At 37.4% G+C, this 24,455-nt stretch overlaps 1 protein-coding gene across 2 annotated transcripts in view; it reads right to left on the bottom strand.

Annotated features, from left to right (window-relative positions):
• LOC111343657 (uncharacterized) overlaps positions 1 to 24,428 on the bottom strand; it is a 30,162-nt gene extending 5,734 nt beyond the window's left edge. Inside the window, exons 1-46 of one of the 2 annotated variants that reach the window (XR_016000852.1) lie at positions 24,266 to 24,428; positions 23,810 to 24,006; positions 23,254 to 23,429; positions 22,966 to 23,138; positions 22,482 to 22,562; positions 21,283 to 21,458; positions 20,666 to 20,738; positions 20,450 to 20,536; positions 19,836 to 20,092; positions 19,544 to 19,652; positions 19,079 to 19,300; positions 18,843 to 18,956; positions 18,351 to 18,431; positions 18,068 to 18,205; positions 17,116 to 17,366; positions 16,704 to 16,803; positions 15,847 to 15,948; positions 15,326 to 15,591; positions 14,964 to 15,069; positions 14,326 to 14,642; positions 13,868 to 14,009; positions 13,312 to 13,634; positions 12,550 to 12,691; positions 12,032 to 12,357; positions 11,238 to 11,391; positions 10,518 to 10,861; positions 10,121 to 10,259; positions 9,608 to 9,936; positions 9,255 to 9,393; positions 8,845 to 8,982; positions 8,402 to 8,642; positions 7,217 to 7,368; positions 6,324 to 6,555; positions 5,394 to 5,652; positions 4,934 to 5,042; positions 4,138 to 4,482; positions 3,571 to 3,609; positions 3,327 to 3,444; positions 2,731 to 2,802; positions 2,356 to 2,427; positions 1,410 to 1,481; positions 1,248 to 1,319; positions 1,097 to 1,168; positions 859 to 930; positions 548 to 619; positions 129 to 200 (exon numbers count right to left, since the gene is read on the bottom strand). Coding sequence is in view for 1 of the 2 variants with exons in the window: in XM_088759182.1 (XP_088615308.1) it covers positions 129 to 200; positions 548 to 619; positions 859 to 930; positions 1,097 to 1,168; positions 1,248 to 1,319; positions 1,410 to 1,481; positions 2,356 to 2,427; positions 2,731 to 2,802; positions 3,327 to 3,444; positions 3,571 to 3,609; positions 4,138 to 4,482; positions 4,934 to 5,042; positions 5,394 to 5,652; positions 6,324 to 6,555; positions 7,217 to 7,368; positions 8,402 to 8,642; positions 8,845 to 8,982; positions 9,255 to 9,393; positions 9,608 to 9,936; positions 10,121 to 10,259; positions 10,518 to 10,861; positions 11,238 to 11,391; positions 12,032 to 12,357; positions 12,550 to 12,691; positions 13,312 to 13,634; positions 13,868 to 14,009; positions 14,326 to 14,642; positions 14,964 to 15,069; positions 15,326 to 15,591; positions 15,847 to 15,948; positions 16,704 to 16,803; positions 17,116 to 17,366; positions 18,068 to 18,205; positions 18,351 to 18,431; positions 18,843 to 18,956; positions 19,079 to 19,300; positions 19,544 to 19,652; positions 19,836 to 20,092; positions 20,450 to 20,536; positions 20,666 to 20,738; positions 21,283 to 21,458; positions 22,482 to 22,562; positions 22,966 to 23,138; positions 23,254 to 23,429; positions 23,810 to 24,006; positions 24,266 to 24,398 (7,406 nt within the window). In the remaining variant the exon portion in view is untranslated. The remainder of the gene's footprint in view (positions 1 to 128; positions 201 to 547; positions 620 to 858; positions 931 to 1,096; positions 1,169 to 1,247; positions 1,320 to 1,409; positions 1,482 to 2,355; positions 2,428 to 2,730; positions 2,803 to 3,326; positions 3,445 to 3,570; positions 3,610 to 4,137; positions 4,483 to 4,933; positions 5,043 to 5,393; positions 5,653 to 6,323; positions 6,556 to 7,216; positions 7,369 to 8,401; positions 8,643 to 8,844; positions 8,983 to 9,254; positions 9,394 to 9,607; positions 9,937 to 10,120; positions 10,260 to 10,517; positions 10,862 to 11,237; positions 11,392 to 12,031; positions 12,358 to 12,549; positions 12,692 to 13,311; positions 13,635 to 13,867; positions 14,010 to 14,325; positions 14,643 to 14,963; positions 15,070 to 15,325; positions 15,592 to 15,846; positions 15,949 to 16,703; positions 16,804 to 17,115; positions 17,367 to 18,067; positions 18,206 to 18,350; positions 18,432 to 18,842; positions 18,957 to 19,078; positions 19,301 to 19,543; positions 19,653 to 19,835; positions 20,093 to 20,449; positions 20,537 to 20,665; positions 20,739 to 21,282; positions 21,459 to 22,481; positions 22,563 to 22,965; positions 23,139 to 23,253; positions 23,430 to 23,809; positions 24,007 to 24,265) is intronic. The other variant, XM_088759182.1, reaches the window with a different exon arrangement.
• Positions 24,429 to 24,455: the final 27 nt, after the last annotated feature.

The raw sequence follows: 24,455 nt of genomic DNA, 5'->3' as shown, positions 1-24,455 counted from the left end.
CTGAAATAAAATATTGGATTATCTATATACACCTGTATTGCGTCAACAGATCAGTACTGTCACTACGAAGTATACATTTGTATCAACAAAAATACATAGCCATTAAAATATAGATTGTAAAAACTCACAGATACTTGAGGCTAGTCAGGTCGTTAAAAGCATCTGGAGGTACATTAGTGAGTCTATTGTTGTCCAAGTATCTGTTTTATCAAACAAGAAGAACAGCTGATTGATCTGTTCAAACCTTCTTATTAGAAGTTGAATATCTGCACACAGGCTTGATTTAATGGAGAAGAATAGTACTAAATCACTGCACAAATAGTTATTTTAAACTGATGCTGATCATGGAGCAAGGGTGAACTCGAGAAAAAGGTTTTTTTACCCACAAGTCCTCTGGTTCAGTCTCAGAATGATCCAGCTCAGGAAACTATTGCGCTTTCACCACTGACCTCACTTACTTCTAAGTACATTACACTTACACAACTGTTCAGTAAAAATGTATTTCCACAAAAATACTTTCTCAAGGTTGACAATTCCTATTACTTACAGATATTTTAATGCACTTAGCCCTTGAAGGGTTTTCCTTGTCACTGTTTTCAGCTCATTGCTGCTTAAATTTCTGTCGAACAAGAAACATTGAACAGAAACCTCAGCACGATTCATGGGCGAATTTTTTTTTCAGCTAAAAACCCATTCAGGTGCATGTTATCGTCACTTTACAGCCTGATTCTAACAATAAGCACAATCAAAATCCCACAAACAAAACTATTACGGTTTCAACAATAAGTTATCAAATTTTTCCCTTATTTACAACAGATGAAATAATCTGAGAAAGTATTAGCTCATTTCAGCACTCACAAGACTTCCAGTCTGGAGAGATCTTCGAACAAGCCATTTGGCAATACCGTTATCCTGTTTTCCTGAAGGTACCTTATAGAAATTAGAAATCAGATATCAGAGTATGAAGTAAGACATATGGCGTCTCTGTGTAACTTAATTCCTTATCTTAACCCTACGGTTTTTTTTGAAAAGCTTAGATATGACCTAAGCGATTGGCTTAGAAGAAAATTCATCAGTAACTCCTCAGTTTACTTACAAATGGGTAATATTGCTCTTGTTGTCAAAAACGCCATACTGCAATCCCGTCAGTTGATTTGCACGTAAACTCCTTAAAAAAAAAATCAAGAGTTCTTTGAAGTTTCTCAATCTTTGTCAGCTTTTAACCTTTACTGAAAATGAGCACTTACAAAACATGCAAATTTGACAGTCCATGAAACACCCCACTTCTGATGCTGCTAAGAAGGTTTCTTCCTAAATCACTGCAATAAAAGAAATAAGCTCATTCAATCGAGTTCTTGTCGATCTTCGTTTTAATGTGGAAGAATGAGACTATATTTAGAGATACTCACAGGACGTGTAAATTAGGGAGTTTGCTGAACGCTCCAATAGGAAGAGTTCGAAGAAAATTAGAATTCAGTCTCCTGCAGAGAACACAAGAAAAACCTTTAGTAAGGTTCTAAAAGTTCCTTTCAACATAATGCAAGACCAATGAATAAAGGGGGGTAAGTTTCTATAGAAACTTTGAAGCTGCGTGGATGAGAGTCACAAAGAATTTTTTTGTTTTGTCACCTGGCAGATTAGCCACCGTAAGGAGTTCAAAATCTGACGTTTCGAGCGTTAACCCTTCGTCGCAGTGAATGAAACGTCAGCTTTTGGACTCTGTACGGTTGCGAAAATAAGTTATCCACTCAGTTGATCAAACCAAAATTATAATGCGATATAGATGCATTGAGAAAACCTCTGAAGCAATGGGCCCGGTTGATTGAAGATTTAATAGCGATGCTTCGGGGTTAAATTTAAATCCAGGCTTCTTAATTTCTCTCTTAAAGAGCCTTTTCACAACAATTGTCCATATCCTTCCTAGAGCCTCTAATGATCAAATTGTAAACAAAACGAATTAAACTAAATTTTCTTTTTGAACTTTCAGACCTGAAATCAAATTTTATACTAATCCTGGGTTATCTTAACCCAGCTTTGAAAACCCGACTCTGATTTGTACTTTGCATCAATCCTGAGAAGCTTTCGTATTCAGCGGGGAAGTCGTTGTCAACCTAGCCCACTATCTCTCCAATCAAACAAGCAACCACGTCCCCCTGATCTTGTCATTTGAGATGCCTCCAAGATGTTGACTTAAATGAAGCAGTGGAGAGGAATGTCCCTATCGGCCTAGGGACATTTGAAGTAAGGAAGATGACAACTACCTTAACAAATTTGTAATTGAGGATTCTCTCTCGAATAAACTAATTCAAAATTAAAAAGTGATTTAGTAATCTATAAGCGCCATCCAATACTCACAGTGTAGTGACAGAAGACACGTTCTGAAAACATTCTTCATCTAAGTGGAACAGATTATTGAAGCTAAGGTCACTGTTACAGAGAAAACACATAAGTTATTAAATTGACTTCTGGATCCAGGTTTTAAAATTCGGCCAAAGAAACCTAGAGGATCCTACCCTAACTGTGTTCTCCATGCTTACATTATAAATTCTGCAGATACATGGCTGACATTATGAATACAGTATTTTTGTCTTAGTGTAACCTAGAATATTGTAAAGAATCAGAAGGTTGTTTAATGTAATGTTTTTGTTGATATCTTAAACGTTCTGCACATTTTAAGCAGATACCTAGCACTGCCACTTACAAACACAGAGATCATGGCCTTCAACTCACATATACTCTAGCCTTGTAAGGTCTGAAAATTCCCTCTCGTGAAGTTGCGAGATCCAATTATTGCGTAAAAACCTGTTCGATATGTCAGTGTTAGTGATGCATTAACTTGAAAGGAAAAAAAAATTCAGGCCTCATAAAAAAGGAACTAAAGTTGAACCAAAATAACAAAACAAGGAAACCTTCTTAACAGACTACAATTGACAAAGAATGATTGATAAGGGAGGAAAATCCTTGGAATAATCCTCTTGACCAGAATCATTAATAAACAGCCTAATGTGTGCATGTAAATACATGTACAAGTACTGATTTAAGGCATGACGTTTACACCTTCCCCTTTTCCGCTAGGCCTCAAATAAACACAACAGAAAAACTGAATATGTATATTCTTTTTGCATTAAAATCCACTTCAGAACTCAAACAGCTGAAAAGGAAAAAAAGGCGAGATTGAGTTCAATTATGCCATTTGACGGTTGCCGTAGGCTTCGTGCTAACTCCCTCCGTGCATGCAAGCAGACTGCCTGGTTATTAACATAATGGTTGTTATTAACATAATGAGAAGTGATAATGATGATAATTAAGAAAATGGTTAACCATACACTGCTCCAGTATTTGAGGGAAGAGAGCTTGGTACAGCCAGCAGCTTTTTGCCAATAAGTAGAATCCTCTTGTCGTATACTTCACCAAACTCCTTACATTCGCAGCTTGATGGACAGTCTAAAAAGGATTTCCGAACTTAGTTTAATATCTACCATCATCTTTCAGGGATTGCATGCTTTGGAAAGTAAATCTAGAGAAAAAAATCATTTTCTATAGTTTGTCTACTGATGAAGCTTCAAATACCTCTACGAAGTGAGCAAGACGATCCTCCCAATTCTTGAGCTAAAAAATGGAAAATGTATATATAGCATTAAGGCATCAGTTGCGACTACCGGTAATAGCTTTGTCACGGTGTTTTTTTATCCTTAACTCGGCTGTTATTAACAGTTAAGAACTGTTCTTTTTTTTTAGGTGGAATGTTTAACTCGAAAATGTTGTGAAATCAATTGCAGCACCCGAGATCGTGGAGAAAGATCAAGTTTCGTCAAGTTTACTCCATTAATAAGTCATTTCACTTAGCATTCCTTTCATTGTTTGGAAGTATGATGAATGCTGCCCCTCATCAAACATTCTACCGCAAGCAAATTGACAAAGGTTTTCATCTCGCTGAAACGTTTCCAACTCATGTTTAAAAAAGTGACCAGGAGACCAAATAAGCCTACTTTAAACGCAAGTTACATTGATTTGGTCATTTATTGGATTTTTAACTTTGAATTCCACAACTTTTGATTCAATTTCGTTAACGTTTATGTATATATAAAGCAGGTTGATATTACTTCAAAATTACAAACTCACATAAATACAACATACCTCTGATAGAATAATAAGAGGCCTTGAATCTTGCCATCCGCAAACCCTGAGCACAACGAAGAACAATCGTAAAATGTTCTGATGAAGAAACGACTACCGGGGGATACGTATGGCCGCAATATTTTCCTATCACAGGCGTAGATTCATCACCTCCGTCAAAGATTTGAAGGAAGCACTTCTCGCACGTGGGGTGGCTCGTGAGTAGGAATTCTTGGAATTCTAATCGAATGATGTGGTTTTGTTGGACGGTGATGTGCCATTTGCACAACGTGTCAACTGGAAGATTTCCAGGATATGAAGGAGAGAAGAAGTATCCTGTTTCATTCGTTAAGTACTCGCTGCAAGCTGAAAGAGTAACCGCAGATGAAGGCCATAACGTTAAGACTGAGAGGTCAGTATCATTGGACACGAAGTATGGGCACTTCATGAGCGCAGATGACAGCAGCATCATCGCCCCAGATTGGTACGATAACAATTTCAAGAGCTGTAAAAGCACAATAAAGTATTTGGCAGTGGTGCTTTTACGCAATTTCATACAAAGAAAAATAATTCTTCTCCCTTCGCTTTTAAAAATGTCTTCTGTTGACATTTTTAAAAGCGTTTTGAAAACTTATCTTTTTAAAATGTTTGTTAGTGAATGTTAGAAAATGTAGTTTGTTTATAATTCATTTTTATTTGTTGTAAAGCGCCACGGGCAATTTATTGGAGTTGTGCATTATAGAAATACTCTTTATTATTATTATTATTATTATTATTATTATTATTATTATTATCTCATTTCATTGCTATACTCCACCTTCTTTCGCCGACAATGGCTTAACTCTGCAGTTTTTTGCCTCGTCAATATACAGTCCTGTCAACGCTATTAAGTCCTCTTTCTTCTCCAATTCCGCTTTTATCAGCACCTGTCGCAGTAATGAAATAATTTCTGCAATGATATATTAATCTCATCGCAGTTCCCGGTACCTGAAGGCTTTCTGAGTGTGCTCGTGATGTTTGTGTTGTGTTGTAAGGATGTGATAAGTCTAAAAGATAAGGGTTTGTCTGGCAACCCAGAAAAAAAAATCCAAAAAATAAACAAATTAAAAGTTTACTTGTCTGTTTAGCTTTATGGACGGTTTATGTTGATATAATCTATTGTAACAACATTGAGAAGCTGATAGTATTGTCCTATAGACGAAAATAAAGAATAAGTAGGTCTACTAATTCGTTTGTCGTAATCTAAAAAAAAAAAAAGACAGAGCACCATTCTATACCTGAAACGCTGAATTAGAGCTAAGCTGAATCTGACCATAGACCCAGTTTCCCCAGGTAGTGCCTTTTGATATCCAAATAGGTACTCTACGAAGGTTTTTTGCCCTCTGGTAGATTATCAGTGCCTTCTCTCCAGGTCCCCGCAACATGTAACGGAACCTCAGACATCGGCTCTTGCCATCATGTGATCTATCGTATAGTGGGCTCATTAAAAGAGCAGTTTGATTGACGTGGGTAGTAATGCCATCTGCTACAAGTCTGCTGACTGAAAACATATCACATCTCTCAGCAAAAAGGAATTTTCAATACTGATGTGCTTTGTTCTAATATCCGTATGTAGGAAAGCTCGTTTCTCGAGGCAATAAGAGCTTAGATCTTGCTAGCGAACTCCCAAAAGTGTTCAAACACTCCAAAATAAGTCGTGTAATGAGAAAAAAAAATTCCAGGTTGTCTCGTTCGTTGATTTTTCTTAATATGTGATATAGGCAAATTATAGATCCGATCCGCTGTATTTCAACATCTATGTACGATTCATCTCGCATAATTAATATTTAAAGTTTATAAAAATCGTAACTAAAGTAGGCTACGATGTTACTAGCGATCAATAAAGGCAATGAGCCTAAGGCTATTTGATCGTATATGCATCCACGGATAAATAAAAAGGGACCCTGTGACACTGTCAGTTTTTTTTTAACGATTACTCCCACACTCAACTCATATTCTGTTATATAACCCAACACACGTTTAGGTTTGAAAATTCCATCTGCATTGTTGTTGCCATCTTTCTGTTTCCTTACGACATGACAAGCAGGTAACAAGTCAAGGGCGAATGGAAGCTGAAATATTCCTTCTCCACAGCTTACCAGGATTAAAAGCACTTTCGTGTAAGGGAAATAAAAGTTTCTAGATTATTTCTGATCACAACACTTCACTTGCCTTTTCTGTCCTTGCAAGTTCTGGAGTCTTTTAGCTCGACTTCTCCTGTTATTCCATTCCTGACTCTTTCCCAGGATTTTGAGTTTCCTGTCTCAGTTCCACAGCCATATGACATGCGCAGTATCTCTTCCATTAAGACAGGGGAACTCCATATATTGAAACCATTCAGTTTACCAAGAACAGCTAGATCACTTTCGTTCGGTTCCGTGAAGCCAATTTTCATGGTCCCTGCAGACACAGGAAATACAATAATTTAACGTAATACAGTTTTCTCTACGCCTTTATATCTTATTATTGCTGGATACCTTTCTCAACAAATTTTGCAATTCACAATGTAACATCTTTGAAATGTGTCGGTATCAAACAAAATAAATCGAAGAAGGTCTCATTCCCTGAGATTCTACTATTCTCCTCCAATATTCCAATGAAATAGATACGGTACTCCACTTTCCGAGCTGTAGCCACTTGTCTTCAGCTCAAGAAAGTGTGTGCTTTATATTTTTCACCTTCCAAATCAACTTAAAAATAAAGGCTGAAAGTTTCTAAAGAGAATGTGGTGCTGCGTCGGTGGGGGTAACAAGATAATTGGTTATATCAACTAAGTTGATATTGTAAATTGTAAACGGTAATTTGTAAATGAAAAAGCTGACGTTTTGAGCGTTAGCCCTTCGCCATTCGCTCTGACGAAGGGCTAACGCTCGAAACGTCATTTTTTTTATTCGTTACGGTGGCCAATTTATAATTTCAACTTAGTTTATATAACCAATCAACTTGAAATAAGTATTTCCTTTTTTCTCTCTCTTTTCTTTTTGTCGCCCTTTGTTTCTTTTGTTTTGTTTTTCTTTAAATTCTTTCCACCTGCGAGAATAATTTGTCTTGTTGTTATTACCTGCCGTCCACAGTACAAAATTGGGTGCCTTGTCGCGACGTTCCTTAAAACTCCTATGACCATCTTTAAATACGGTTACTAGTCCGATCTTAGTGTCCAATAGCACACACACGTGATGCCACGTGTTGTCTGTCACGCCCATTAAATATTGACTGTGCATGAAAAATAATGAATAAATGAATTTTATTTGAAGGAAAAGCGTCTTTTGCAGACAAACCAATTTACAGAGAAAGTTGTTATTGATCTCTTCATAAACGTTACACAAAGAAAGCAAGAAAACGCTCGTGAAGAGACATATAACCTCTCTCTATCCTTCATAGCCAAACTCAAAAGTTACCTCTACCACTTTAAAATTGTTTTTAAAGTTTACTAGTTCCTATGTTTTGAGATTTCGTGGGGTAACTTAACTGTTCCAAATATGTATATAGATGAGCTGGAAAACACCCAGTAACCCATTCACACAAGCCCGAAAGGTGGAAGTCATTTCGTGTGGATCCCACAAAAGCTTATGCTTTTCCTATGGCAAATTATCATAATTAGATTCAAGAGTATTATTTGTGTATTTCAGCGAATAGCTTCAACGGCTCTCCCAGCAATTGAATATAAAGTGCCTTGGCCTTTCTTTTACGTTACTGACGAATGGTCAGGTTGCTAATCAAGTTGCGAAATGACGTTATCCTTAGTCATTTTGAAGACGTTGTTCGAATGGTTAAGTTACTCTTTGCTACTTCAATACGCATCCAGTCGCACTATTTCACAAATTCTTGTTAATTGCGAACTCAGGATAATTAGATGTAAAAAGCCTCTGACGAAAAGTTATCACCACAAACCGTAAGTAAGTCATCAAATTAAACTAAGAAAAGTAGCTTTGAATCTTTTCCTCTTTTATTCCTGGGGCAAGAAAACCTGTGTATGTCTTTCAATCGACATGCCGACATGCTCTAGCGCCAATTTTACTGCCAAGCATGATATAAGATCTACGCAGACATAATAGAGGCATTGCAGCGTCATTTTACAAAGTAGTGGGACAAAAAGTGACTTTTATTATTTCCCAACTTCAAGTGCTTAGCTTGTTTAAAACTTTGAGGAAAATCAATCCATTGCTAATGAGCTATTCAATAACTAACAGGCTTCAGGTCACGAATTTTTAACATGTATAAAGTAAAAACAATAAAAAATTGGTACCTTCTTTGGTTTCCAAATAGAATATCAAAAGTGTTGTTACCGCAATAGAGCCCGAGGGTCAGTGTTTCATTTTGATCTGCTGATGCTGCAGTTCTATATTCAACAAAGAAACCAGCATTTTCAGTCTGTAACCAAAAGCAAATGGTGAATCCCCCTTTCGCCGGCACAATGTCTGAGAATGATACGTGGCCACGACTGCTCTCAGGGAAGTGGATCTCGTAGTTTCCATCGCCAATTATTCCTAAAGCAGAAAAAATACCACAAAATATACTCCCTCCTTCAGTTTTCAATCTCTGAGGAGACCGTCAAACCTTATCCAGGTGTATAGTTTATAAAACGGAGCGAAATAGCAAATGGGGAAAAAGTAGGGAAAATTTTAGGGGAATTTGTATTGCATTGGGTAAAAAGAACCATTTTTTTAACAATATACCAAAAAAACCCACCTTCTTCATCAGCGTCACTACCTATATTAACGTCTGTACCCAGATAGATGTTGTCAAGATCTGCGTATTTCATTCTTTTCCATCCCCGTGCAATATTCCATCCGCAAGAGTCTATTGCTGCGTCGCACGGACGGTCATCTAACGAAATATAAAAGAACGCTAGGTAATTAACTATTGTATTCATTGGTAGTGGTGGTGGTACTAGTACTGAGAGTTGTAATGGTAGCAGAAGTAGTAGCAGTAGTTATATTAGTAGCAGTAGTAGTGGTAGTAGTAGTAGTAGTAGTAGTAGTAGTAGTAGTAGTAGTAGTAGTACTAGTAGTAGAGGTAGAGGTAATGGTTGCTGTTGTCATTCTTCCTGTAGTGCCGATAACGAAGCCATTAGGTTTGCCAGGATATTCCTTCATTACCTCGACAACCATACAGCTCTACTCGCATCGATATATGACTATACCAGGACACTGGTCGAAAGCGGATGAAGCGTGCTGTAATGGGTGGGTTAAGTTCATTATAAACAACAGAATTCCGGTCTTTGTTTCCATCAAAAACCTGTATAAATAAAAATGAATAAGAAAATAGAAGAATAAAAAATTTCTAATTTGCTTTAAGTTTATATAACAAGAGGTTACCTCGTAGTGTCTGGAAGACCTCACATCTCGTTTGCAAAGGTAAAAGTGACATTAATACAGACTAAACATTGTTATAATGATTTCCTGATTCTTTATCTTAAAAAAAAAAAAAAACGAACTAAAACAAATGCCACCTTCTCTGCTGTATCTCCTTCTCCTCGATAGAAGTGGAACATTTCACCATCCTCACTGTACTGCAGCTTGTATTTCGTTACCCACTGGCTGGTATCAGGTCTTCCTTGTGTAGCAACACGGGTCACATTATTATTTTGATCAAGAAGGTCAATCTGAAGCCATTGACTGGAATTATTATTGCCAGCCGACCAAGATCCTCTTGAACCTCCGGTTGCGTTATATTTCAGTCTTCCTTGCATGGCGGCATGAGCATTGTCCAGTTGGGAAGAAGAACTCAATTGGCCATCTGTTATTGTGCCATTTTCTATGCCGAGAGGTTCCAGACATTCTAAAGGTTTTACGAAAAAAAATTTTATCTTCAGAAGATCGTGGTGCATGATTAAATTTTATTGTTGCGTGAATAAGCACCAAGATGCTCGACCTTGCAAACCACTTAGCATTTTAAACAATGACACGAAGTCGATCGCATGGAAGCAATGCATTTAGCTTTTTAACTTGTCCTCCACTCTTACCTTTACAGCCGTAAAGCTCTATCCTCATTGACACGTGGTTAAACCAAGCTTGAGGTCGAAAGCGGACGAAGCGCGCCTTGATGGGTAGGTTTAGTTCATGAAAAACGATGGTGCTTCTATCTGAGTTACCATCAAACTCCTAGGAGAAAGAAGCGGAAAAGTGTTAATAACCTAATGATATAACGTGTTCCTTTAAATACTTTTGACACTGCCATTCAATCGGCAGTATGAACGATTTCTATCCTAATATCTGTCTCGAGGTTTTTATATTTTTTATTGATATAGGGGACAATAGCGGACGAATACTGGAATATATAACATAAAATACCAATAGGTAGACTACCAGATTACTTCGCAGATTACCGAAAACTTATTTCAACCCATGAGATTTTTTCACCTTGTCTATATTTGTTCCTCTTTCCTTGTAAAATTGGAGTCTAGCTTCATCGTTGCCATACTGCAACTTGAATTTGGTTACCCATTGGCTAGCATCATCTCTCCCCTGTGTTCCTACACGCGTAACTTTAGCGTACTGACTACCTAGATCCACCTGAAGCCATTGTTGAACATCATTTGTCTTAGCTGACCAAGATCCCACTTTAAAAAATTCTTTAAAGTTCAGCCTGGCTTGAGACGCAGCATGGTTATCATCCCAGATAGAAGAGGCTCGGATTTGTGCATCAGAGATTGCACCATTTTCCATGCCAAGAGCTTGTCGACAGTCTGATATGTTGATGGATGCTATGGGTATGAAAGACAGGACCTGAGGGGCTTCAATGAAAGGTAAGGTGTATGCAGACAGCTTTGGTCTTCCCTACTTGTTGCTACTAATCTACATGTAAGATTCTCCGCTTCAAAAACAAAACTTCTAAATTAAATTTTTAATGCTGTTTCCCTTCCCTAAATTGTCAACTAAGTTGATTGAATCAAATCATCGTATTTTCCATTAGCTTGGTTTTGCAAAAAAGAGAGGTTTGAGCAAATTACAATTACAGTGTATCTATTGAAAACGAGACCACCAACTAAAAAACGACCACTTGTAAGGCTATTTTTAATACGTAACAATTTAAAAATGTTGCGCGCACAACGTCTACATGAATGTAAATACAGTCCTTACCCCCACTGACATCTTCCAGACAACCATAGAGCTCTGTCCTCATAGAAACGTGGCCAAACCAGGCTTGTGGGCTAATTCGGATGTATCGAGCTTTTACTGGTGGGTTGATTTCATTATAAATAATTGTATCCCGGTCTCTGTTTCCATTAAAATGCTGAATGAAAAAGCAGAAAATATAAACACGTGTTTTCAGAATTCCTCAGGAACAAAATAGAATTTAAATAGGTATAGGCATGGAGTGACGTCAAGGTGAATCTTTTCAATTTTGATCCCCTCTCCAGGCTATATAACTCGTTTTTGAAGTTAAACGCACCCAAAATTCACTTTGAAAATTGCCATTTTTGTCAATTTTGTCGGCAGATGTTTGTGAACCACGAGTTCTGCTTCCCGCCATTTGGGTCGAACTTTGGGAATATTTTCAGAGGAAGGATCAAGTGGGTAACAGGGTCCAGATTGCTCTTCCAATATGGCAAGGGAAAATTTTCGCAACTCTTATGACACCAAAGTTCCTATAACCATTGGATCGTACCTTGCTACCCAGCTGGATAATTTAATTTTAAATGTGAACCTGATTGGCCATTTCTCCAGGTTGCGAACTGGGTCAAAGCGTCAAATTCATTGATATTCTTCACGAAATAGTGAAACAGCTTCTTTTAAGGAACGTCCAAATTCGATATCACGCTTTAAAGACTAAATAACATTTCCATAACAAAAAGATCACTTTCTAATGCTTAAACTCCCTTCCATACCGAAAAAGGATGCTAAGGGTTAAAATGTTAAAATGCAATATTGACCTTTTCTTTCGGTTTTCCAGCTTCCTTGTGCGGTTGGAAAATTTTACCATCATTGCTGTACCACAAAGTATACCTTGTCACCCATTGATCGTGCTTATTTCTGCCTTGTGTGGCTATTCGTGTAACTTTCATGTATGGAGTAAACAGATCAATCTGGAGCCATTGATTTCTATCATTAAATCGCGATGACCACGATCCTGCTTTCCATACCCTTTTATAGTCTAGTCTACCCTGCCAGGCGTCATGGTGTACATCCAAACGTGAGGAAGCGCTTATCTGTCTATTAGGAATTGCACCATTTTTCATGCCCAGAGCCTCCTGACATTCTGGTGGTATACCAAAAATTGACAGAAATAAGCGGTTTAAAACTGCCCATTATATAAAGTGTATGACGGAGGCCTTACAAATCTCATGTAAGACTGAGGGCGAATAAAGAGTAGGGTCTTCAAAAAAACTGTAGAAAATTTGCTATCTACAAATGACTCTATACAATTCAGATGCATAATAACTTTGCCTACCATCAAGACAGCCATACAGTTCCACCCTCAATGATATGTGGTTCTGCCAAGACTCTGGGCGAAAACGGACGTATCGGGCATTTATTGGCGGATTCAATCCATGAAGAACAATTGTATCACGGTCGCTGTTTCCAGGAAATTCCTCAATAGGTGAAAGCATAGTAATTCGTGTGAAATTGAACAACAACTTATAAAAATAAAACCTAAATCTTTCACCTGAGCTCATAGAGATCTAAATCAATGTTTTCCGTTATTAAAAAAAAAAAAAAAAAACTTTAAGTTATCCTCATTCTTACTTTATGTAATCAAGCTGATAGGGCGAGTTTTTCTATTTTTGCCACTTAAACAATATTAATATTAATATTATTATTATTATTATTATTATTATTATTATTATTATGTAATCAATCACTGAATGTTTCATCTTACAAAGTCTGACATCATCAAGCCGACTATAAAAAGACCCATTTTTTTCTAAAAACGTTTCTCCTACGAGTGCAGCCACCCTTTATAAACCTTAAACTTGTAAATCCCTTTGAAGTGCAACGCAGTTGCTCGCGTGTTATCCATTGAACTCTCCAGTCTCAGATCTAACTTGCAAAGGACTTACACTAACTTTATTAAAGGTGGAAAAGTGTGAGCAATGGCTGCAAACTTTTGTATTGGTTTTGTGGCTTAGAATTTCCCTCTTAACCCAGACCCTATTTTTCAACTTTCGTAGTTAACGGAAGTATATCTCAAAGCAAGGTAACTTTCTCTAACCTTGTCTTCACCTTGTTTCTTGTAATACTGAAAATTAACTCCGTCGTTCCCGTATTGAAGCTTGTAACTAGTCACCCATTGGTCGGTGTCTTGCCCCCCTTGGGTGGCTATACCTGTAACTTTAGTATTGTTGTCTCCCAGGTCAATCTGTAGCCATTGGTTTCGATCATTTTTAGAAGCCGTCCAGCTTCCTCTCATGCTTCCAGATGCTTTAATTGATAGTCTTCCGCGGCTAGCGACAGAGTAGCCATTCCAGCTGGATGAGGCTCGAATTTGTCCATCTGAGATTATTTTGTTTTCCATACCCAGAGCTTTCTGGCATTCTATTTAATTATGGAGAAGACACATGCTTTTGGTTATAAAAATCAAATTCATGAACGACCTTTATTACTAATTTTTTTATGAAATTTTATAACCTTTTTCGCACTTTCTTCTCTACTTCTATTTTGCTTTATTTTATTTTAGTTTTCCTTTGAGGATATATAAATATAGTTCAAGAAAAAGAGTTTCGCAGGGTATTTTTAACTTTAAATTGAAAAAATAGTGATTAACATACCTTTCTGATGACCATACAACTCAACTCTCATAGATCTCTGCCCAATCCAAGCCACTGGTTGAAAACGAATATATCTTGCTCTGATCGGTAGCTTGAGTTCGTGATGAACAACAGTGTCCTGATCCATGTTTCCGGCGAAAACCTACATTAGCAAAATGTCCACTCATAAAGAACCCCTTCTATTGAACGATACCCGTAGTGCAAGTTCAACATGTGGTAACGAATAGTGTTAAGCCACAGCGATTAGGCAACTTCGTTTCTTAACAAGTCCCTCGGCTGTTATGCTAGGATATCTTTTGTCTATGCTTAAGAAACTTTTAGGAACCGAAAACTGCAGAGTTATTCTGCCTCAAAAATACCAGCTAAACGAGTTATATCTTTTGGGGGTTGGTATTACTTAAGAAAAAAAATAACACGCGAACATTCAGAGTGATCAGCTCAGTTGATTTTGCACATACCTTAACTTTAGTGTGTCCAGGGTCCTTGTAGAATTGGAATCTCAGTCCATCGTTGCTGTACTGTAGCCTATATTTCGTTACCCAATGGGGGTAACGTCCGTTTCTACCTTGGGTAGCAACACCCGTGACTCTAATGTTTTTATTACGCAGATCAACCTGCAGCCACTGGCTGCTGTCCTTTGTGTCGGCGGACCAGACAACTGCGTTTAAGTGTAATCTGCCTAAACTGGTGGTATAATCTTCGTCAGTTGGTGACGTAGAACTGATTTGCGAGTCTAATATTTCACCGTTTTCCATTCCAAGGGGTTCGTTAATATCTAGAGGTGTTATCAATGTCGGACAGTTAAAAACGCTAAATGTATAGATAAGCGTATCATTAAGTACCTATTTGACGGACATACATTCCCTTGGAGTAAAGTTCCTTTCAGAAGGGTGCGCTTCTCACTGGTTGTTCATGATTTGCAGAGTTTGAGTTGTTTCATTTTGTTTGTTTGCTTTTCTCTAATAAACGAAATGAGCTGTATGCAGATAGTAAAGAGTTCTGTGCAATGGAAGAGTCGTCCGTAAGGCAGTTTTCACTCAGCATTATCCTGAGTAAATTTATAAACCTTAGTTTTTAAGTCTACGTGTACGCTCACCACTTTGTCTCCAAGAAATTGGGTCACAAGGCTCCTTAGAAAAGGAAACTTGTTCAATGGCGAGAAGTTGTCCACCAAACTCTTCATAAATACCCAAGAATTCAAGCTGTATTATGTTTAAAGAAAACGTTCATGCATAAGTCACAAGTACCGGGACTTTTTACTACATTTATGCTAAGGAAGTTTACTTAAATAGACTTAACTCAGTCTGAAAAAAATAAATATAAGATGCCGCTGAAATAGAAAGAAATAAACTTGTATACATATAGGTTAATGATCTTATTCAAGACGCATGAAAACGTAATTAAGCAATGATTTATTCTCATGAGTGAACTAATATCAACGAGATTATATTTTGGTACCTTTGCTTTGCTGTAATTGCTTGGCAACGGTATTTGAGTATAATTTATTGCACTTGCTACTTCATCCACAAAGAAGAGTAGTGTTGATAGGTTCGTTGTTAACGACTGCAGAACCACCTGTAACGATGTTTTGTAGCAGTTGGTCACACCAATGAAATACCATAAACGTAAGCACTTCCATTCGTCAGTGCTTATGGTCGGGGACAAGAGTGTATGAGAAATGTCAGATGCTTCAGCGCGAAGAAAAATAAAGGATACCCCTGGACCTAACAGTAACGTAAGAGATTACATGTAATTACTTTTAATTAATTAAATGTAACATCGATTTCACACATGAGACATTCTCAATATGTTAAGAGTTGATGTCTGCACTTCAGTCACCAGTCCGTCACTCGTTCAATACGTCTGTCAGTTAGTCAGTTTTTGGGTGGATCTCAGAAGGCCTCAATCAATCTAAACCTTATTACAACTTGTTAGCCTAAATTTAATTAAAAATCTCGAACTTGTCAATATAATCCTACCGTAATTTTGTAAATCTAGATTCGGTGCATGTTTTGAAAGAGTCCATCCTCCCCGAGTCTCCCACTCACACGTGTCCTCTCTGAAACTGCAGTCTGGACTCACTAAAGGTTGAAAGATAAAGAGGTAGCCTTAAACTAACTTACAAAACTACTAGAACTCAGTGGTCAAGTTTCGAGGTCTCGTGCCATCCATCAAACGCAATTTAAAGTATTTCTTTGGGCGTTTGGCTGACATTATTTAATAGTAAAGGTGTCTTTTTTAAAACAAAAAAGGGTTGAGTTCGGTACGTATATTTGTCAACAGAGTTTGTGCCATTACCAGATGTATACAAATCGACTTCAACTTTAAACCCCTTCAACTTTATAATAAACGCTCGTGGATGGATAGTGCAATACTCAGGGCTAAATCAATGTTGCTTTGAATCAGCAAAAATTTGTTTGGTCTGTGATTTGCTTATAGGCGTACGTATGCGGGTAACTTCATCCACTTTAACGTCTACTCATGAATTGCCATGTACCCTTTTGTAAAATGTGCCCAGGCTGTTCGCGCATGCAAAGTATGTTTTGCTGTTCGGGTGAACGGAAGTATAGACGGACAGACAATGATCACTGCGTTACAACTAAAATTTTCCAGCTGAACAGGTTACCAGATTTGCTGTAGTAAGGGGCTACGCTAAGTGCGCCACGAACTTCGCTATTTTTGTCAATTTCATTAGAAGATCATTTAGAAAGGCCGCCTCGAAATATTTCAGGGGAGAAAAACTTGAACTGTAGCGATATTAAAAATTATATTAAGCAATGCCTTTCCTGTAAATAAATCCTTGCTCTGTTTTGCCTCTATTCGTTTCAGTCCATACCTTGTGTAGTAATCTTGTCACAGTTTCCATCCAGCACAGACAAATCATCTATCGCAATGTCTCCTTCATTTCCGTCAGCAGTCGTCCCTTCTACAACAAACTTTGCAAACAAAATTTTAAAAATAATGCAATTTCCCATTTTCGTTAACGACAAAAATCTCTATTTTAGTTTAAAATACTGAAAAAGAAAAAACCAATGGTTGAAAAATGCTCACCACCAAGCCAAGATCGGAGAAAAAAGTCAACCAGCCTGAAATACACTGATCAATATACATTTATCTACTTTTTCAGCTACTCAACGACCAACCTTCTACAACTAGCTTTTCAAAAAATGTGAACAGTGCCGGCCAAAAATTTAAGATGCAAGTTGCAGACGAAAGCTACTGCAGTTTTGAAGCTAATCGCAACTTACCCTGTAAGCTCTGTCACTTATCAAAGAAAATTGACCAAATTTCCAGCGATCTCCTTGATCGCCTGACAGTCTCCAAACCAATGTCTCGGATTGATTAGTCTTCAGATAAAAGCTGAGATTCCCGATATCTGACCCATACATATGATACCAAAACTGAACACAGGTTGGTTCGTTGGGTTCTATCCAATCACTTAACAACCTCGCCACGTCCCCGAAGCGTTGCGGAGAAGCTTCGACATAAATAAACGAACCTATGAAATAAGAACTGTTCTTCATGTAAATTATGCCAAATTCCCTTTTCGTTCGTCAGTCTTAATGCTTAGATCTCAAGTACATTTTAAATCCTAAGCACAGGATATTAAAACGGAGTTTACCCCTCATTCATGGAAAAAGAATATTCTAAACAACCTTAGGTCGAGCAGAAAATATAAGCTTAAAGTCAAGTTTTGCGGAACTCTCAAGAGGGCTTATATTTGGCTCTAAAATAAGGATCAACTTGCAATTATTATCCAAAATATGGGAATTTTCGAAGTTAATTGGTCCTCTAAACCTGCTGACTAAATTAGACCTCGTTCAAATAACCGACCCCAAGTGTAAAGAAATAAGAAATTTAGTTAAAGCTGAGTAAAAGCAGCTAAAGAAACAAAAAAGTAGGGGAATGCGAGCGCAAAAAGCAAGTGCAAATTTATGAGATCACCTAGGAATGTTGGAGTGACTGTAAAACAAAAGCAATTAAAAGCAAAATTGTATTATCCAACGGTACGACGGCTCCAAAGGAAACGAGAAAGTAACTTTCCCAACACAAAGTTCATTAGGAGAAATTGCCATCGGTCCAACGTGAGCCTACTGTACCATGTAAAACAAGTTACGTAAGGAGATTAAATAAGATGCAACTGTTTTAACCTGATTTATATAATATGTTTTAAAAGGTACATTTCATTTTGTTTCTTACCGTCCTTGCTGAACGTGCTATGATCATAACTTGGCCCAGTTTTCTCCGTTGGTGTCTCACCCGAGGCCATGGTCCATTCGAAAGTGGTGTTCATATCCGGATTAAGTTGGCACAAGTCATTTTCGAAATTGCAAAAGCCTGTTTGAGGTAAGAGCAGTTAGGAAAAATATCTAACAGGTTGTCATGACTCGGTCTTATTTTATCTTCGTTTCCATAATGCTACGGTAACAGGCTACCGCTTACACTTGTGCCCTATAGTTAGCAGTATTCTTCTCGGACTTACTTCTGAAGGATTCACATCTTGTTGGCCTTTTTGAGTTGTTTGAGGAACAAGCTAAGTCGTTAAGGTGGCATTCCCCAGATCCTGCAATGCAAATTATCCACTATGAAATACGTTACTGTCAAGCACCAAGGATTAATTCCGCAAACTGCTGACGACATAATTACTTATTGTGAATTTGGTTCCACGCTGAAGAAAGCTTTCCTCCTCAATAAAATCTCACTTTTCCTCACTAGTTCATAAGAACTCGATCAAGATAAGAATTTACATATTGAACGCCTCTTGCAGTTGGAACATTTTAGAAACATCTCTTGCGTATAACGTTGGTACACTCGTAGATAATAACCTTAGCTAATTTTATGAAGAGGCAGCTTTTATCTCTAACACCTCATGATCATATCTATTTGTGGCTCTCATAGCTTATTTTATGATCTTTCGGCAATAACTTGCCAACGACGAAATCAAAATCAAACAAGTTTTTTATGCCTTACTCACCGCATACTGATGGAGTGTTAGTTCCATCCTTGCAGAAAGGCTCCCCAAGACAAGTCTCTGACCAAGAGATGCATGATCCATCAAGGCAGTGATGCTTAAAGGGACACTTATTTCCTGAATGAAGTAATTCAAAACTATGTTGAAATGCAACTCAGCATAAAAAGATAGGAAAAGCAAATAGTGAGTGGATGAATAATAATTGTTGGTTGAATAATGGCAGAGGCACATTTACTCACGGCAGTTATTTTCATCGTCTCCGTTAGAACAGTCGTTTATATCGTTACATACAGCTGATGCTGGAAGACATTCTCCATCCAGACAAGCAAACTTATTGGAGGGACATTCACAATCATCTTCATCTGAATTATCGGTGCAAGCAAAATCGCCATCACATCGCAAATTTTTCTTGACACATTCACCATTCTTGCATTGAAATTGTTTATTCCCGCAACTAAAACCTAAAAATACAATAAGATTATTATAAGCTACTGAAATAGATTATATGATTTTTCGTTTCTCTCCCTTTATGATGCATGCAAATTCAGTACATTCCTTTATAACCTAATTGTATTTAAATAATTTGTGATGTTAGAGGTATTACTTTTTCAGTTTTAGGGTAACATATTTTGTCATGTTCAAAACCAGCGGGGAAAAAAAAAAAGAGAAGAGAACGCAAAGAAAAGAAGAGCGGTAAAAGTAACCTGGTTTTGCAAAGTATGGTAGCAAGCCACATTTCTCGGTCGTTACAATCACGTTCTTGATTGATGCATTTACTGGGTCGTGAAGAAAGCCCTCTCCCTCAAATATAATCTACAAAGAGAGAAAACATTAAGTGCGTATCACTATGAAATTATATGAAAATTATAATAATTATAATTATAATATATGAAATTATTCACTAGCAAATATCAAAAGATTAGGTATAAGTAAATTTACTCCCCCAAATAAGTGGAGAATTCTATCCAATAAGGTTTACCATCATAACTTACTTACCTGAACTGCTCTGGCGCCTGGCCAAGAGATCTCCGCCGCGGACCACTCAGTACCATGATATCCACTAAGCTGCCATGCTAACATCGGCTCTTTTTTACTTGGCTCTCGAAGCAGAACTTTCAAAGTTGACTTTGATTTAACAGGCATAAGGAAAGTGAACCGTAAGCACAAGCCAACGACTTCATGAAATGGTTTCCATGGTAACAGCGGACTCTGTAGCTGCGCTTTGTAAGAGCCGTTAATGTATACAAAACCATCTGGGATAAAAATTGTCCAATAAATTTCCTAGCATGAAATGTTTTTTTAAAATTATTAGTAGCGTTATTTTGACCCAAAAGATTCTGATAATGGCCTTCATCTATTCAGATCTCTTTGATTTCAGCCCTATCATTCAAATATAACTTTTATTTATAATTACTCATTTCCTTCACGGAGCGGTTTTTGGGGCAGTGATATATTATAAGGATTATTCTTTGCTTGAAGAAAAGGCAAGTAAATTTTAAAAAACCTAACCGCTCCTCACAGTACTGCCTTTCTTTTAATTTGCCTTTTATTTATTTATATATATATTTTTCACCAATTTAGGTTACACAGATATTTCATCAACTTCCTACCTGGCGAGAGTTTCCACTTGGAGTTTTCATCAGGGATGGTCCAGTCACACTTTCCAGACTCGAAGTAGCATTCCTCTAGCACCACCGCTTTTGAGGAAATATGAAATTTTAATTATCGTCGTTTGCGAGGGTTTCCGAGCAATACGGTGGATTCACACGATTATTCTTCCTATTTGCGATAGTGCAAAAGCAGAAGCAAAATATATATGCAGATACCTTTTAGGTTTAATAGTGCCAAAGCTCGCTCCTCGAGAATTTCATCTGGATTTTCCACAAATGAATGGCTGACCTGAAAACAAACACACAGTATGGGTTAGATGCGTCTTCAAAACAATACAATGTCCAGTAATGTAACTCGCATGCAACACTTTGTTTCATTTTAACGGTTGTGTTCTTATTGAATGAATTATTCGTAGTCGGCCAACCTAGCGAATGCACAAGCAATGGTACCCTCATTTGATTCAAGAAGTAGTCACTTCCGGAGAAGGCCACAACGTTTCGATTAAATAATGCTTTTACAATTTAAGTGAGGGGGTCGACAAACTTTTAGATAGTTAGACACTAATGTGCGCGTGTATTTTTTTTATATATATGAATATACCGTGACAGTTTCGTCAATGGCGAGGGGTAAATTAAAACACGAATAAAATTGAAACAAACCAGTAAATAACAACAAACCTTCACAATTTCAAAAGTTTATCATTCATCTTATAGCCTTTTGCTTCAGTAGGATTCTTTTCAAATTCTACAAATGAGCGTACATTGGTGTCGTGTTCATTTGTTGCCATAAATGTAGTACGAGTTCTTTAACTTAAATAATGACAGCTACTCACCTGCACAGTAAAATTTCCAGGTTGACTAATCGTGTTAAAATCTGCCTCAAATGATGTGTTAACACAGGACAGGCTCACTGCTGAGTTCACTGTTACATTTTGTCCAAGGGCCGAGATGTTCAGTTGCAGTGGGCAACCAGGACAATAGACTCCCTCACAGCAAAACTTGTAATATCCTATAATTTGATCAAACATGCTGTATGATTGACATATTGTATAGTCTAAATCTTTTCTTCGCCAAACTGCAACTTGTGAAAATAGAATCATCAATAACCTCTCAAAATTTGTATGAAAAAAGTCCCCTTGGCAAGTTTAAATGCTAACCCATTGTACATCTCTCATACAAGGTAATCCTTTAACCACGCATTCCTAGTCACATTTAGTTCCTAGAGGAATCGTCAAATGTTCAAGAAAAACTGGTGGTGTTCCGTCTCAGCCAAGAGACTCATCAGATACCTTTGTGAAAGGTACTCTTTAATTGGCATGTTACTGAAATGTCACGTAATACCGACAATTCTTTGAAGGACGTTTTCAAGCACATGATGAGAATTTATATAGAGAAACTGTAACAAAGGAAACTAATTTTTTTCCTTTTGTTTTCTTTTTCCTTTTTTGTTTTGTTTTTAACAAATGGTAAACACCACAGCGTACACCACTGAGTTATGGATGCACGCGGGAGGTTGCTAAGCACGAAAGAAGCGTAAGAGTCTCCCAAGTGCATCCATAACTCAATAGTGTACGGTGTGGTGTTTACCACTTGTTTTATAACATAACATTGATACATTGTAGCTAAAGAGTTCCCTTTTATTTAACAAATCTTACGTGACCAGAAAAAACAAGCGCGCGCGGAAAAATAGTCTTTGCATTTGCTCACGTCAGCAGCGTACACCCATGGGCAAATGGGAGACGCTAAATTGACCAATCAGAGCGCGCGCTTTACTTTGGCTATGTTATAATTGCTTTTGTAATTTGGACATCATCACTGTTTTGGTAACAAGTTTGGCCGCCATGACTTAGTGAGAACGTAATTCTCTATGAGCCTGTTAGTGCCATTAAAACATAACGAGATCCTCCTTGATATTACCAGGTCCTTTAGAGGGGTTGCCTTCCACGTGATCACCCAGATCTGACCTGATTCCGAGCATTTCAACATAATTGAGACAATTTTCCGAGATGAAGGATGATATCAAGAAACCAACCTGTTACAAGTAAGTGAGACCCAACGAAGGCAGAGATCGATGTTTCGTGATTCTCAAGTGTCATTTCTAAATTACGCGTTCCTGTTGAGGAGAAATGAAATTGTACTTCATATCGAATTACGTTACAATCAAGATTTATGACACGTCAATCAAGAAAGCATTGAAAATTAGGACATTTGTCTCTTAATGAATACTTTTTTGTCATTTTACTCAGAAGCAAGGAACAAAAGAGATTTCATCAGCTTCTAGGAGAAGTTATGAGCTTCAGATTAGTAATTGGGATTCTGAGTCCATGAGAGAGTTATAAAAAAGAACTCGTTTTAGTAACCAGTCCGTTTTATTTCTGCGCATGCTTCTTTGTCTTCTTATTTTTGTTTCGAGTGTGATTGCTTTTTGTTCGTGCATCTCTCCTTAATTTTTTTTCCTTTCTGGTTTCTTTTTTTTTTTTTTAATTGACCAAATAAACGAATCAGAATTTCCTCACCCGGTTTGGTCCAAAAAAGTCTTTCTCCTCTAATGGGCCGTTCATATTCTCCATTGGGTTTACGCATACCCACAGATATGTGGTCGTTGCCACCTTTTTCTCTTCCGAAGATCACCATTCGATGAAAGCGACACTTTTCAAGGACAATTGGCTGAGACGCTTGCTCTGGGTACCTTCAATAACAAAGTGATTAGAAGATATCAGTCTGAAAGACAGAAAAAAAAATTCACAAATATAATCCCATGCACAAAAGCATGCTTATTGATACACTGCTCGCACATTACTTACTTGTCCCATTGAAGATAGCTAGTCCCTCTCTTAACATAGATAATTGGTTGGGTCTTCACACTTTTCCCGGATTCTTTTCCAACTATTTCGATGCCTTTCTCTGTAACACCGTGCTTCCATAACTCGCACATATCGTCGCAAGCCACATAAAATGTGTAATTTCCGCTCAGAGGAACCTGAAACAGGTATTTGATAAAATAAAAAAAAACCCATAGCAATAACAATATGAACAACAGCAACATAACAACGAACTTAGTTTCATTATGTTAAAAAAGGCATGATTACAGCTTTTTCTTTTATACTGCCTTTCATTTTACATACTCCATGTTTTGCGAAAGGAAAAGCGTAGCTAATCGATCGGGTGAGAGTAAAAGTTGCTTTGGATTACATTTAGCGCAAAAGCTTGATAATCTAACAACCCTTTTGGTGCACTCCATTTGAAAGAATGAATGTAAAAATACCATTTCTATGTTACTAATAATATCTCAATAAGCTGGACAAACATTAAAGGGAAGGGACTTTCTATGACAAGATGTGCCTTTTTCGGAGAGTTTACCTGTAGGTAGCTTGTCAGTCGTTGAACATAGTTGTCCGCCAGATTTATTGGCGCATTAAAATCTCGCAAAATAATTCGGCTTTCAGGTGAACCTTCGATAAGAGGATGCTCACGCATAGATGTCGCCTTTTTGGAGTCATATTGATGTTTATTGTACCATCCTTCACGCAAAACTCCGTGTACCTCTCTCGTCGACTCTACATCAAGTCAAACATTGAATATGTCAACTATCACAAGTTAAGCGGAGTAGCCTCAAAAAAATATATCTTACGTCTATTTATGTTTGCAAAAATCCAAAGAAAATTCCCATATCTTTTTATATTAACGTATTACAAAGCAACTGTGATATCTGCTATCATAAAATGTAAAATAGGCCCGGTTAGCTTCATTCTTTCCCTTACCAAAAAAGCGTGTAGGCCAAAATAAAAATATTGAAGAAATTTTCTAATAACTTACCAATTGTTTCCACGACGATATGGCAGAGAACTAGTGTGACATTATCACCCGTCAACGTTATTTTCACTTGATTTCCGAGCGCGGGTGGTGAGCAATGAAATGTGAATTCCTTTGTTGTTCCATCATATGCCATCGATTTGTAACATGTTGGAGACAATCCAGTTTTACTGGATGACACACCTACACTGAT

The sequence above is a fragment of the Stylophora pistillata genome, chromosome 4 (genome assembly GCF_964205215.1).
Source record: "Stylophora pistillata chromosome 4, jaStyPist1.2, whole genome shotgun sequence".
Lineage (NCBI taxonomy): Eukaryota > Metazoa > Cnidaria > Anthozoa > Scleractinia > Pocilloporidae > Stylophora > Stylophora pistillata.
Note: the sequence above shows the minus strand (reverse complement) of the source record. Positions and strands in the feature narration are given on the sequence as shown.